A 13,095-nucleotide genomic window follows, 5' to 3' on the forward strand; every position below is an offset into this window, starting at 1 on the left:
CTAGGGCCATCCTCATCCTCAACAGCCTTGGGGCAAAGTACAGTAGTATTTTTAGCCCTTCTAGTTTTGTTTTGCAGCTGTGTGACACTAGTTACTGTCAGGCCTTACAGGTGGTCTGAGCAGGGCTTGCAAATTCATTGTCAGGTGCACAGCACTTTTCATTAGTTAGCCATTTGTTACCACAAACCAGCGAAATATTCTTCAGTCTTTATAGGATTTTAATTATTATGTACTCCCATTTTGCTATAAACCACAGATATTTTCTTTATTTACCATTAGAAAACATGAGAAGAGACATAGTAATTTCTCATCATCATGAGTCTATGTTTTTCATTGGTTTTCCTCCCTGTTTAGGCAAGAAATAAGGAGTCCAAAGAATTAAAAAGCTCACTTTGCTGGACATTGAAGCTTCTTTGTAAGAAAAACTCTTAACGAGATATGGGCATTACAAACAAAACCAATTGTGCATAGTGGGGAGCCCTTCCTTTACTTTCATCTTAAAATTATTACATCTCAGTATGCCTTTATTTCAAAATATATCCTCTTTGAATGGTTTGAAAATTGGCCAGTCTGGTTTCATTTTCCTTTACAGTTTGTTTTTCTTATTTCAATGTTTGGATACATTTACCTTAAGAAAAAATAAACATTAAATACCTGTAAGAGTTACATAAATGATCTGAAGTGTAGCTGTTTCTCCCAACTCTGAACTAGTGCCCTGTGTTGCTCTCAGCTCCAGAACTGGCCAGAAGCCCTGTGCTTTGCTCTCTACCCCACAGCATTCTGCAGCTCAGCCCTAGCTTCATTTTGTTTCTCACAACCAAACAGTAGGGCTGGACATGTACAGTATTCATTAGGATACATAGCATCTAACCCTTTATCTTCAAAGCAAGTGATAACTTATACTACATGGAGCTAGGTATCTTTTCCAACAGCAGCACACAGCTCTAGCTCACATCAGAAAATGCATTGCATCTGGTATGGGCCTGATGCTGGGACTGATGCTCAAGACCTGGACACTATATACAGGGAATAAAGAAGTTGCAATGGAATGGAAACCTTGTGGTACTTTTCTAGCCACAGCTCTTAGAGCTAAAGCCTTCAGATTGTGTCAGGTGCTGTTCAGAATACGGTATCTAATCCAGTAGTTAGACAGTGATGGCAGGGTTGATCTGGGCAATACCAGCTCCAGCAATGCAGCTATGAGCTGACATAAGACTTACTTTCTGAAGGCATCCACAGTATAAAAAAGGGGGGGAGGGGAGGGTGTCTGGGAAGATAATTCAAACCGCTGCAAGGATGAGGCTCACCAGATGAAAGTAATGTGACAGCTCTGGGGTTCTGTATTTTACCTCATCAGTCCATGCATTATAATTTTTTCCTGACTATAATAGGATTCCTTCCATGAATTGCCACTTTGACCAACCATATTTCAGGAATCCATAGCCATTTGTTCTGTTTCTGCTGCTGGTTTTGCAATGCTTATTCCATTGCCAAGAGATTACTTGTAGGTGTCAATTATGATGGAACATAGAGAGATGCCTCCTAGAGAGACATAAGAAGTAAACATCAGTTTCAACCCAGATCTGCACTCAAATAAGCCTCCAGTGTAGGCACAGGCTTAGGTCAGGCAGCAGTGATGTATAAACACAGCTGATGTAGGTATCACCAGAGTAGCTGACAGTGGGTTACCCTTACTTACTGCCTGACATGTCCAGTTTCTATACTTTACTGGATCTATCAATCATTCTTATGGCTGGTCCTTTCTTTCTTCCTAAACCCCAGATATTACAGGATATCCTTCATCCCCAGGCTTCCATCAGCTTGAGGTGAATGAGCTGCAAGGCTCCTCCTCAGGGCTGCACACAGACCTTTTCTCTCAATGAGGTTACTCACGAGCACATTTTTTGTTCCTCCTCCATCTCTGCTGTAACTGCTTCAATTTCCACATATGCAATGTACACATTGCTTAGTCTTTCATGTCCTGCAGCTCTGACCACCCAACCTAGGGAGAGGACTAGGGAGCAAGGACCCTTATCCTCAGCGTGTTTCTGTGGCGCCCCCCAGCAGCCGCAGCCTTAGAGGCTCACTCCCTCTGCTGGTGCTCCCGAGCCGCAGCTGGGCATCTCAGGCACCAAAGCACAAGTTGCTCATTCAGTTGAGGCTTTTGGTTAACCTCTTCCTCCAGTGTGGAGGATGTCACTCTCTCATTCTCTTAAAACTCTTTTGTAAATAACCCTGAGCTGTTTGGATGCTGGAAGAGGTGCTTCAAGTGCTTTTCCAATCCAGTTTGTGCTGTGTTGACATCTGTGTTGTCACCAGTCCAATTGCAAGAAAAATGGGGGTGGGAGGGAGAGAAGGAAAGTAGATTGTATTTCTTCAGGCTTGGTGTTTAAGCCCCAACACAAAAGTTCAAGTTTAGGCATTTAGTTGAAGGCTAAAAAGAAATCTGCTCAGGCTAATACTCATCTAAGCTCAGAGCTAAGAGAACAGAAGCAACATTATTGCATGAGCAGTGTCAGGATCAGCAGGATCGTAAAGATCAGCACACAAAGTTCAGACACATGAGGAGCCAAAGAGCATCTCAGGACTTCTACAACATAGGCAGTGTTCCGTATCCTCGCTGACCCAGAGTGCTGCTTTTCACTGAAGGAAATCTGCATGTTGATGTCCTTTGCTTAAAAAGTTAACTGAGTAAGGGCTCATCAGTTTAGAGTACTAAATGATTCTTAGTTCATCCACTGCTTTAGTTCTAGGCTTAGACCTCATGAAAACAATCCAGCTGTTCCCCTTCTAAATCCTTTCAGGTCACTCAAACCTGCTTCAATGTCAGAGAAGGATTTGTTGTTCTTCCTAGGTTTGGTTTTGTTTTGTTCTTAAAATGTTTTAGCTATGTTCATATTTTTAAAAAAGTTCTAGAGTCCTATGACAGCACACTAGGTAATGATCATTACCTGGTGTTTGCAGCCTGTCTTTTCAGGACTTTGAGCCAGTGTATTATCAGATCTGCTACCATCAGTAGGAATGGAATGGGTATCTGTGTGCTGTATCATGCACTTGCTACATATGCAGTTACCTCCTCCCCTGAACTTCACGGAAGCGTACATTTAGTTGGCAACATACTACCAGTACAAGCACACCACTGCTGGCACACAAATGCACCTGCATGCTGAAATCTCACTCAAAATGTCTGATCTCAAGCCCTTGAGAAAGTAGTTCCATTTCTCTAACACTGACACTATTTTAGAAAATTTTAACACTTTAATGAACATACTTTAGGAACAGAAAATGGTTTAGACATTTTAACACCTTACCATCCTTACACAACTGTTAACATATTCAGCCAGTATTATTTAAAACATTTATTACAATGGTTTGGAAAACATTTTTAACCTCTATGAATAAGATGTGTATTTAGCTCTGCTTATGACTAGCCCAGCAAAGACCTTTTCAAACACAAGCATGGGATTTTTTGAAGTGATCCAAGTGCTTTGCTGGACCATGGCCTTATTCCTCAATTCCCACATGTCCTGTTCATGACTAATCAAGGCTTCTGAACTGCTCCTGGTGTATTTCACTGACAGACTCATCCATGTCAGCCTAAACACAAGGAGGATATGTAAGAAAGATTTCCTACTGTCTTGCACCTCCCTTCATTCAGATTTTAGAGTTTATTCCTGTTCACCAAAAAAACTCCCAGTGAGATATGCTGGATTTTCATATAATTCCTTAAGGTACTTTTTTGGGGTATTTTTCATCTTGTTCATTCATTGTACTTAGCAAGTTTTAGCCTAGGTATGATGTTCATGGATTGCAGCTCTTGGAATAAGAGTTTACAGGCATAAGGTATGCGCAGTGAAGACACATGACATGAAGATTTGCAGTAGTGGCACCTAGGGAAACAAACAAAAAGTTAAGAGTTGGTCAGTAACTTCTGCTGAAAAAACCCAATTTATAGCCACTAGCCACTGTTGTTTTATCCATCTACATTTAAACACTCACCACAGTCCTAGAAACACCAAATGCTTGAGACACATTTTAGTGCTTAAGTCATAGCTTTAAAGTCCTTAAATAATCAATAGGAGCTTAATGTTAAACCTGCACTTTTCTAGGGGGGCAATCACTCAGTGCTCCGGACCTAACAGGACTGACTTCTGCTTCTTTAGCACTCGCATAAATGTCAACAAATTCAGCACTGCACAGTGAGAGAAAGGAGGTGAACAAAGCCAAGTGCTTCTGAAAAAATGGTTAACGGTCCAATTTCCATGCTACATGTATGTCACAAAAAGAAGAGTCAGGAAGAAAGAAGGTTTCTAATATGCAATTTCACCCTATAATGTCTCAAATCATTACATTTTCCAGAAAAGAGGCCCTTCTCATCTTAGATCTTCAAACTTTAGTCAGGACAGAAACTCAGTAAAATTGCTTTAACACAATATCTTGGTGCTCTTTGCTCTAATGATCTTAAAATTCAGAGAGAAAGGGTTTTTAAGCCAAATAGATATAACCGTGACTATATAAGGAATAAATAGGCTAGTCAGCCATCTTTACAGTATTTGGACTCAAATTCAGTGGTGGTAGAAAATATTTCTTATAAAAACCCATTTCCAACCTCCCTATTTCTTCATTCTCCTATATATTAAATTTTCTGGTTTTGGACAGTTGAGAAAGCCACTCCTTTGGGAACAAAGAGTGACTAAGCACTTCCTAATGGTCTAACAAAGCTCCTTTTTTTTGTTCCTGTGTTTCAAATTTGTATTTCTGTCATAAAGTCATAACAGTCTGAAGATCCAATTAAGGAGGAATTAGCAAAACTCCTGCAAGCTTCCATGGTACAGAATAAGGCTCACAGTCAATGCAGGTTTATAACTACTCCCCTAGTCCCTATTTATAGGGACAGGTACATTCTATGGTGGGAGGAAGTGACCTCAGTGGGAGCCGTTCTCCAGCAATGGCAAGCAAGCAATTGCTTTCTATAGGAGAGACAGAATTCCTTGCAGGCCCTGGAAGCCTGATGAGACACAACTTCTCTGCTATAAGCACACGTCTGGCATCTGATTACACCTCCTAGGGACTGAGGAGCAGAGATTACTCACTGCACCCAGGCTCAAAATGACACCATTCTGGGCCTGCTTTGTACTTGATGGGGACCACCCAGAAAGGTGCAGTAAGCACAAAACTCCGTCAAACAGAGATCACAGAAACAAGTACATTAAGACCATTTAGTATTAGAATTGACACTAAACTGGTCAGAAAAAGGCAACTGTACCATTCAAGGCTGATCTGGACCAGAAATAAAATTTTTCTTCATGTATAGTTTAAAATACAAATACTTGAGAGATCAGAATAAATTATCACCAAAAAAGGACCAAATCTTGCTCATGGCATTCAGTGCAGTTCTGCTCCTAAACACCTTTCCAACAGCTCAGCTGGAAAATCTGCATAAACCCATGTAAATCATAGTAAGTTTCAACCACATTTTTAACAGGGACAAATTCTATCACTGCCACAAGAGTCCCCCACCCCTGTGAAAATACCAGTTCAGGCCCCAACACTGATCTGCTGTTACTGTCTTGCAGAAAAACATACCCAGGGGCTAGTCCTTATCTGAGAGGAAGGGCTCATCTCCCATAAGACAAGTGCCCTTAATGCCAGCTATACAAACAATGTTTCTAAAAGGTTTCTTGCAGCAATGTCTTATTAATGCCTGAGTCACTGAAAAGGCCCATTTGGAAGTTTCTCTTAATGACTTCGTCTCTACTGTGACGCTCATTATAGGGCCACTTACCTCAGATATTGGTAGACACAGTATAAAATTCAGCAGAAGCTCTCTTATTGATTACTCTCACACATCAGACAGCTTTTCACAGAATCAGATTGCAAGAATGTCTGGCTCTGTCTGAGACAGTAGCTTCTTTCACAATTATTTAAGGAGTTAGTTAACTTTGCTATGAACTTCAAAAACTTAATTGTATTAGCAACACCTTAAAAATAAAGTTCAAATGCCTGATTTTCTTCAAGGTACTTTCACTTTCTGTGGACTCTGAAAATCTTCAAGGACTGCTCTGAAAGTCAAGGTCTTATTGAAAAAATAATTGAGCTACATTTGCATGTGAGATTTTTTAAGGACAATGCTTTACACAGTTAGAAGTGGTTGTTTTTTTGATTTATGGCATGTTCTTCCTTTCACATTACTTCGTACAATTGTTATTTGCACTGCAGTAGTTTTGAGAGAGCTGGGTCAGAAAAAAGCCTCCCCTCTTACGCACACTGAACACACCCTCAAGAAAAATAGGACTTTCAAAAAGGGTTATGGCACAAGAGCCAGCAGGACCATGCCTAGCTGAAAATCACCGATTTCAGAATGCCCAGAGAAGGGCTCATCTCTCCTCTGGAATTCATGGGTTTACCCACCTCTGTCTGAACATCTGCTTCCCCAGGAGCAGAGCTGCTGCTGCTGTGAGCAGACAAAGGTGGTGCTTGGTTTCTGGCCAGAAGCCACATGCTTCAGAAAAAAGGTCTGACCAAGGGCAGAAACAGTAGCTGTCACCTTTACACATCTACAAACTGAGGATACACCTTACTTTCCTACTTCATTACATCATAGAAAAATCACACTTGAGACAGTGAAGTGAATAAAGTCCAATTTCCTGTCCCTCCCATTAAATTAATGCTGATATCCAAGATGTCTTAAGTTTCCAACTATGGCTTTTTGAGGTTTAGAAATGAATCTTTCTCCTCCTCCTTTTAATTCTCTATCTTTTCCCAACATAAATATTAGAGTACCTTTTATCTTGAATGTGCACCATGTATTTTTTCTTCCCTTAGTCATGGGATTTCAGGTCACCTGTTTTTGCAAAGCTTGCAAGAACATTGTATCTCAAACTCCTATTGGTCTCGCAAGTCTGTTTTCTGCTTGCCTAAAACCAAACCAGGTCAAAGCAAAACATCTCCCTCAGAGACCTCTAAGACTATAAAGAGAAGTTTGTTTATCTTCCAATAAGAGTGGGTATTTTCAGCATGCTACGGGACAATTTTAAATCTAACATCTCAAAATTGCTGGAGAGAAGAGACAGTTAAGCAAAACCCAGCTACAGGTGGTGAGTTACACATAGTTTTTCATTTAGTTTTATGCTTCCCCTACATTAAAAACCAGTTTGTTTTCAGGAGACCAGCTCAGTATTGTGTTAGTACTGGCCTCAGAGTAAACCAGCCAGTCTAGAGAGAAGTCTCCTAGAGACAAGGCATTCAGGCAGAAGCCAACTGGATTTCCAAACAGGCTTTCCACAAGGCAGCTGGTTGTCTCTCAAGCTCCAACATGGGATCAGTGCACTTGCCTGATGCTTTGAGAAGGAACTCCTTGTTTCACAAGATTACAAAGCAAAAGGCATTTAGGAGGGGAACAGCCAAAGAAACCCAAATGCATGGGATTATGAACACTGTAGCTAGAGAACAAGAAAGCAGTAGATACTGCTTTCTTCTCCTATTCTTCTGTGCCCACTCTCACTCTTCAGCCTTGTGAGGTTCAACATGGCATTGTAGCAGGAAGATGTGTGAGTGGCCCAGCCAGTATCCTCATTTCTGCTGGCAGAACCATCCAGTACATGGACACTGCTGTTCTCCCCATTTCAAAATACAGATCATATATGGGATTGGGTGCTTAGCAGTCCCTTGCAAGCGTGGGACAGAAGGTCAGCACTGGAATGGAAGGTCAGCAGACAGACTGAAGGGAACAGCCAAGCTGTGGAAGACAACACCTGTGCCCCCACAACAGGAGAGATCCCTGGCCCACTGACCACACACTCAATTCAGCCAATTTTGAACTTTTTGATTAAAGTGCATGAGATTTTTAATTGGTGCCTGTGAGCTCTTGAAAACTGAGAAGCACTGCAACCAAGAGCAAGGTTCTGTTACACAGAGGCACCTGACAACTTACCATCCAGAGTAGCCTAGCAAGCCACACTGGCCACAAACATCCACTTCGAAGGCATCACTTGAAATCATCAGCCTCTCCAACAAAAGCATGCTGGCTCCATAACCTATCAAACAATCCCGTTCCATCTCTCCAAGACGTAAACCACCGTCACGGGATCGACCTTCAGTGGGTTGCCTTTGAAATAAATATTTGAGAAATGCAGTAAGTACCCCAAAACATGCATTCTATGACTCCAGGCTATCTTCAAACTGTAGGAACAACACAGGGTTGACGGACATTACAAACCAGAGCTGCTGATCCCACAAATGTGTTGCTCCTGTACCTGCAATATGATGCAGTTCTGTAAATGGCAACTGCAGCACCAGGCCACAGCTCTTTACCTCTCAGAATGCAGCTGAATAAGTGAAAACAAAAAGATGTCTAAGAGTATCCAAGACAATCTGGACACAGATTTGGCATTTTTCTTGATGAGACATTATTGTTTGTAGCTAACAAAATGAAATGATATTCAGCAGTTAATGAATCAATCATCAACCTAATGCTTCAGCTGAACTACAGCTAAGACTAATTTCTAAAATAAAGGTGGTTCTGATCTGTGAGGGAACACCCAAATAAGTCAGCAAATGAGTAGTATATATATTGCTAACTCATTACTGAAATGCTATTTTTTTAAAGTAACATTTATCCAGTTTATTTTTTTCATGTATGATGGTTAATAGACCGATTTTTGTGTTCTATAGGTTGTTTTACACAAGTCAAACTTTTATTTATTGTCTGAGGAGACTTCCTGTCCTTATGGTGCTAGAGGAAAATTTTAATAAAGCAATCAAGTATACATTAAAGATTTTGAAGTAAAAAAATAAGGTACTATATATAATCTAACATTAAGACTGCGTAAGACAATCTTTTTGTTGGACACAATCAAAATTTTTAACCTCTTGTTTGTCATTCTGCAAGTTCATAGTATCAGTTCTACTCTCATATACCAGTACCATGATGTAGTACGTAGGATGCAAATATCAGAGCAAACTATGAAACAAAAACAATCCTGAATTCCTACAGCACTAATATACTGCATGCATTTTAATGAATATTTCTATCTTAGTATATTCCCTGAAACATGACAGCAAAGAGAAGGAATTTAAAAGAAGTTACTGAGCTTCACTGCTCCCTGAAACCTCATGTTTATGTGCTGTTTCTGACACTTGTAGCAGTGTAATCCACCTAAAATATTCAATGACAGATCTGGCCCATTACTTTTGGAGTTTATTTTGTTTCTATTATTTCTAACAACTGAATTTTTTAAGCTTACTAAAGACAATAAAAATATGATTTTGCCAACTTGCTGCAAATCACAGGAAAGAATTTATAAAAGCCTTCAACATCTAATAATCTTTTGTAACACGTAAAAACTAAGCCTAATTACCAGATCAAAACACCTTGTAAAGATACAAGTTGTATTTGTTTTTAGGGGCAAGTAGTTTCTCTTACTCTGACCGCAGTGGAACCTTAAAACGAATCTGCTTGTAATTCAAATTGTCTTTTTCATTCATATAACCTTCTGTTTTTCCCACTGTTGGGAGAATGGATAGAAGTTGTTTACATCCTGATTAAACTCCCCAGGGCCCCCTCCCCAGATGATAGCACCATCACTGTTCAGATGCTGTTTTAAAGGCTAACCCTGTGGTGAATGCAGCTTCTCTTGTGAAGTGCCAAGAGGCAGATTTTAAAAGCAGTTTGGACCTCCAAGGAATCACATATTTGCTATGGTGCTAGAAGGGCCCAAGCTGTTTTTATGAACTGACTTCTATAATATTATTTAATACACTAGTCTGCTTTCAGAGGTTTCACCTGGTGCTGCTGTTCAGGATAAAATAGTTTTACAAATGTAAGCCAAAATAAAGTCTCACACCAATTATGGCAAGATAAAACCTCTGGAAGTAGTATGGGGCCTCAACACCATGCCTAGATATGCCATAGGTCTTCCAACAGATCCAGGAGGAACATTTTCAAGGCAGATGAAATTCCATTAAAAAAATTAAAAAAGCTCCCCAAATAAAAAAAGTCCAACCTGAACCTTTAGCTGTCAAATTTCACTCCTACTGGCTCTGACCTCATTGAAAGAAAAGAAAACAAAATTCCACCTACCTAAAAAGTAGTCTTCTCTAAAGTACCAAAAATTTCAATATTGAGAGTGAATATTAAACTTTGAAATAAGTCTATCTTCTGCTTCCTAAGATTATCAGATTATTTTTCTAGTTCACACAAGTTATAAAATTCTTCATATAAAAAGTTGTTTAAAATGTTAAAACAGTACTTATAAAGCATCTGTGCTTCCCCTTTCCCACTATGCACATGTACACTGCAGCTGTTGCCCTGGGCGACTAACTTCTGGGCGAAAACTTCTTTATTCTAAATATAACATCAGAAAACAAATCAGACTCTTGAAAACAAGATTTGGAATATCAAGAAGAAGAGATATTTTTAGTATTAAGGAAATATGTAAGTTCCTAAAATCCTCAAATGCTAAATAAAATGCAGTGATACTTCAAATAAAAAAAAAGAAGTGATCTTCATTCAATACAACTGTTATTTTTAGAACAAAAAAGCATAAAACAATTAACTTCAGTGTTTTAAAGCACATTAAGAATTTATTGACATTAATTCTGCATTTTCTGCAAGAACAGCGGGTTCAGCTGAACGGTCTTGTACTTTGTTTCACTGGCCAGTGGGGGAAATAAGTCTGCCTCCATGGTCTCAGGAGATCTCCTTTGTGCCTGCTAGGGAGAACAAGTGACTAGTTTGAATGGAGTTGTTTGCTGAAACACTGATCTCCAAGAAGTGGAACATTACCTAAAAACCCTGCGTGAAGGAGGAGGGCATCCCATGCTTGCAGAGCCCCAGAAGAGGGGAGCCCTGAGCGCTGTTGGTCCCATTGCTCCCCTGTCGCACAACAGGACCTGGCACATCTGACATGTCCAAAGACACAGAGGTGGCAGCTCTGACCATGTCCATCAAAACAACTCTGCATGCAGAAAGCTCACATTGCTCTCTTGTAAGAAAAATTAAAAGCAGGTTTTCTATTAAAAAGATTGAGCAGGACTGGGTATCTGTGCAACACCACATATAGAACTGTTTTATACATTGTCAACTACCCATGGCATTGAAATTAAGGATTGCATTTCACTTCCAGTACTAGTCCAGAGGGCAACATCCTGGTGGGTTTGACCATGGTTGACAAAGAGTGCTGCTTAGCAATTTTGCAGTCTTGTTTTAATCAGAACAATAGCTAGAATCAGTGATGATCAAGAAGCTAAAGTATTCTGCCTTATTCCAGATGGAAATACAGCTTTGCTCTGTCACTTAAGGTACATTTGATATATAATAAAATGCACTTAAGACAATGACAGCCAAACTCCACGTTGGAAGCTGTTACAGGATTACTTTTAAAATCAAAAAAGAATGTTAGATGCAATCTACTCTCCAGGAAGTGCAATGGATGATAAAACAATAGCGAATATGAAAGCTGGCAATGCCGACTCTCTCAGCAGAGACAATGGCAGTAACAAATGTTTTATTATTTCAGGAGAAAAAAGAAAATTCCTGAAAGACTAGTCAAGAGGCAGCATAAATTGAACATCCACTAGCTTTCCTGAAAGTCAAATAAGGAGCCCTAGTTAAGTAGTATGATGCTACTGACTAAACAACAAATTTGCAGAAAGGAAATGATGGGGGAAATCACACAAACTTCATCTTTACATATAAACATTACATTGACTTGGTACTAAGGTTTCATTTAAATTCAGTGTCTCTGAACAGCTGAGAAGTTGGGGAGGCAATACAAAGGCAGATGAAGGGATTTGGGTAAGCCAGGAGTTCCAGTAAATCCTGTGTACTGTTAGCTAAGATAGAGTTATCACTTTCATGTGAAAGACCAATATAATGCTTAACACTGAAGAACAGAAAGTAGGACAGACAGCCTATTATTTGGGAATATCATTTATGTTCATATAGGCAAGCAGCTGTGATTGTGCAACACCTCCTTTTCTCAATGTGGTTGATGAAAAAGTTCAGACAAGAGTTACAAAATCTTTTCACGATTTCTTTCCCAGTTCAACCACTGGCATTTATTTTCACAGAAAGCACAAGTTTGTCCTAGAGACAGCGTGAGGTTGGAAAGCAAAAAGGCATAGAAAATAAGCAATGAAAAGCCAAAGAGGAAGACACCTCTGTATCCAGTACAGCAGAGACCTGCCCCTCCTTTCTCTAACAGCACATCAATAGGTAGACACTGCACTTTACTAAGAGCTGTTGTGCAGCCAGGCAAAGCAAGAGTGGTGGATCCACATGACCAGAGGCATAAAAATAAATGAAGAATTAAAGAATACAAATCATACTTGTTATAGGGAAGAGTAAGGGATAAACACGTCTGTGCTTACATCTTACAAACAGTACAAAGATTGCTACAGTAAGAATCAGAAGTTTTGACAGGTCAAAAAAAAGGTGCCACCATGCAGGAGGTGAGGTATAAGGGTCTACTTAATAGCCTAGAGAGACTGGCAAAAGACATTTGGAATAATCTTCTACGATTAGCTGGAATTTAATTTTCTGGCAAGTTTCAGTAAATAATCCTATTGTGATGGAGAGAGGTGAACTAAATGATACCTTAGAAACATACCCAAAGCAAAGCCTGTGCCACTAAACTCTTTTTCGTGAGCAAAGAATATCAGAAACTTTGAACATGAGTGCAAGGAGACACAGACCTTGGCTTTAAGGAGAAAAAGTAAGTAGCACCAGTAAAACCAGGAGGCTTCAATTTCCCCAAAGGTTTTCTCAAAGTATGTTGAAATATTAGATCATACTTTAAAATGTCTTCCTTCTACTCATAACTGATTTTGTTAAAGAAAAATACTTACAATACGAGCTAAAATACCTAACAAACCTCTTAAAATACCTATGACATGAGCAATTTGACAGGAAGGGGCCCACAGTGTGTATGGTCAATCAGAGATGATGTTTTTACCAGCAGCTAGCAGTAGTTTGAGAAGCAAACTCAAGTTTTCAACCACATAGAGCACACCTGACCCTTCAGAACAACCTCTTGCCACAGTCCACTGTCAAGAGTTTTTAGTCTGCAACAATATAGTAACAGTTCAAAGCAT

The 13,095-nt window shown here is 39.7% G+C and overlaps 1 protein-coding gene across 2 annotated transcripts in view; it reads right to left on the reverse strand.

Annotated features, from left to right (window-relative positions):
* Window positions 1-238: 238 nt before the first annotated feature.
* POLR3B (RNA polymerase III subunit B) overlaps window positions 239-13,095 on the reverse strand; it is a 74,636-nt gene continuing 61,779 nt past the window's right edge. For both annotated transcript variants that reach the window (XM_059472845.1, XM_059472846.1), the window contains 2 exons: window positions 7,934-8,107; window positions 239-3,890 (listed from right to left, as the gene is read on the reverse strand). In XM_059472845.1, coding sequence (XP_059328828.1) covers window positions 3,761-3,890; window positions 7,934-8,107 — 304 coding nt within the window. In that variant the 3' untranslated portion in view covers window positions 239-3,760. The remainder of the gene's footprint in view (window positions 3,891-7,933; window positions 8,108-13,095) is intronic.

This window comes from Ammospiza nelsoni, chromosome 5 (assembly GCF_027579445.1).
Source record: "Ammospiza nelsoni isolate bAmmNel1 chromosome 5, bAmmNel1.pri, whole genome shotgun sequence".
Taxonomy (NCBI): Eukaryota; Metazoa; Chordata; class Aves; order Passeriformes; family Passerellidae; genus Ammospiza; species Ammospiza nelsoni.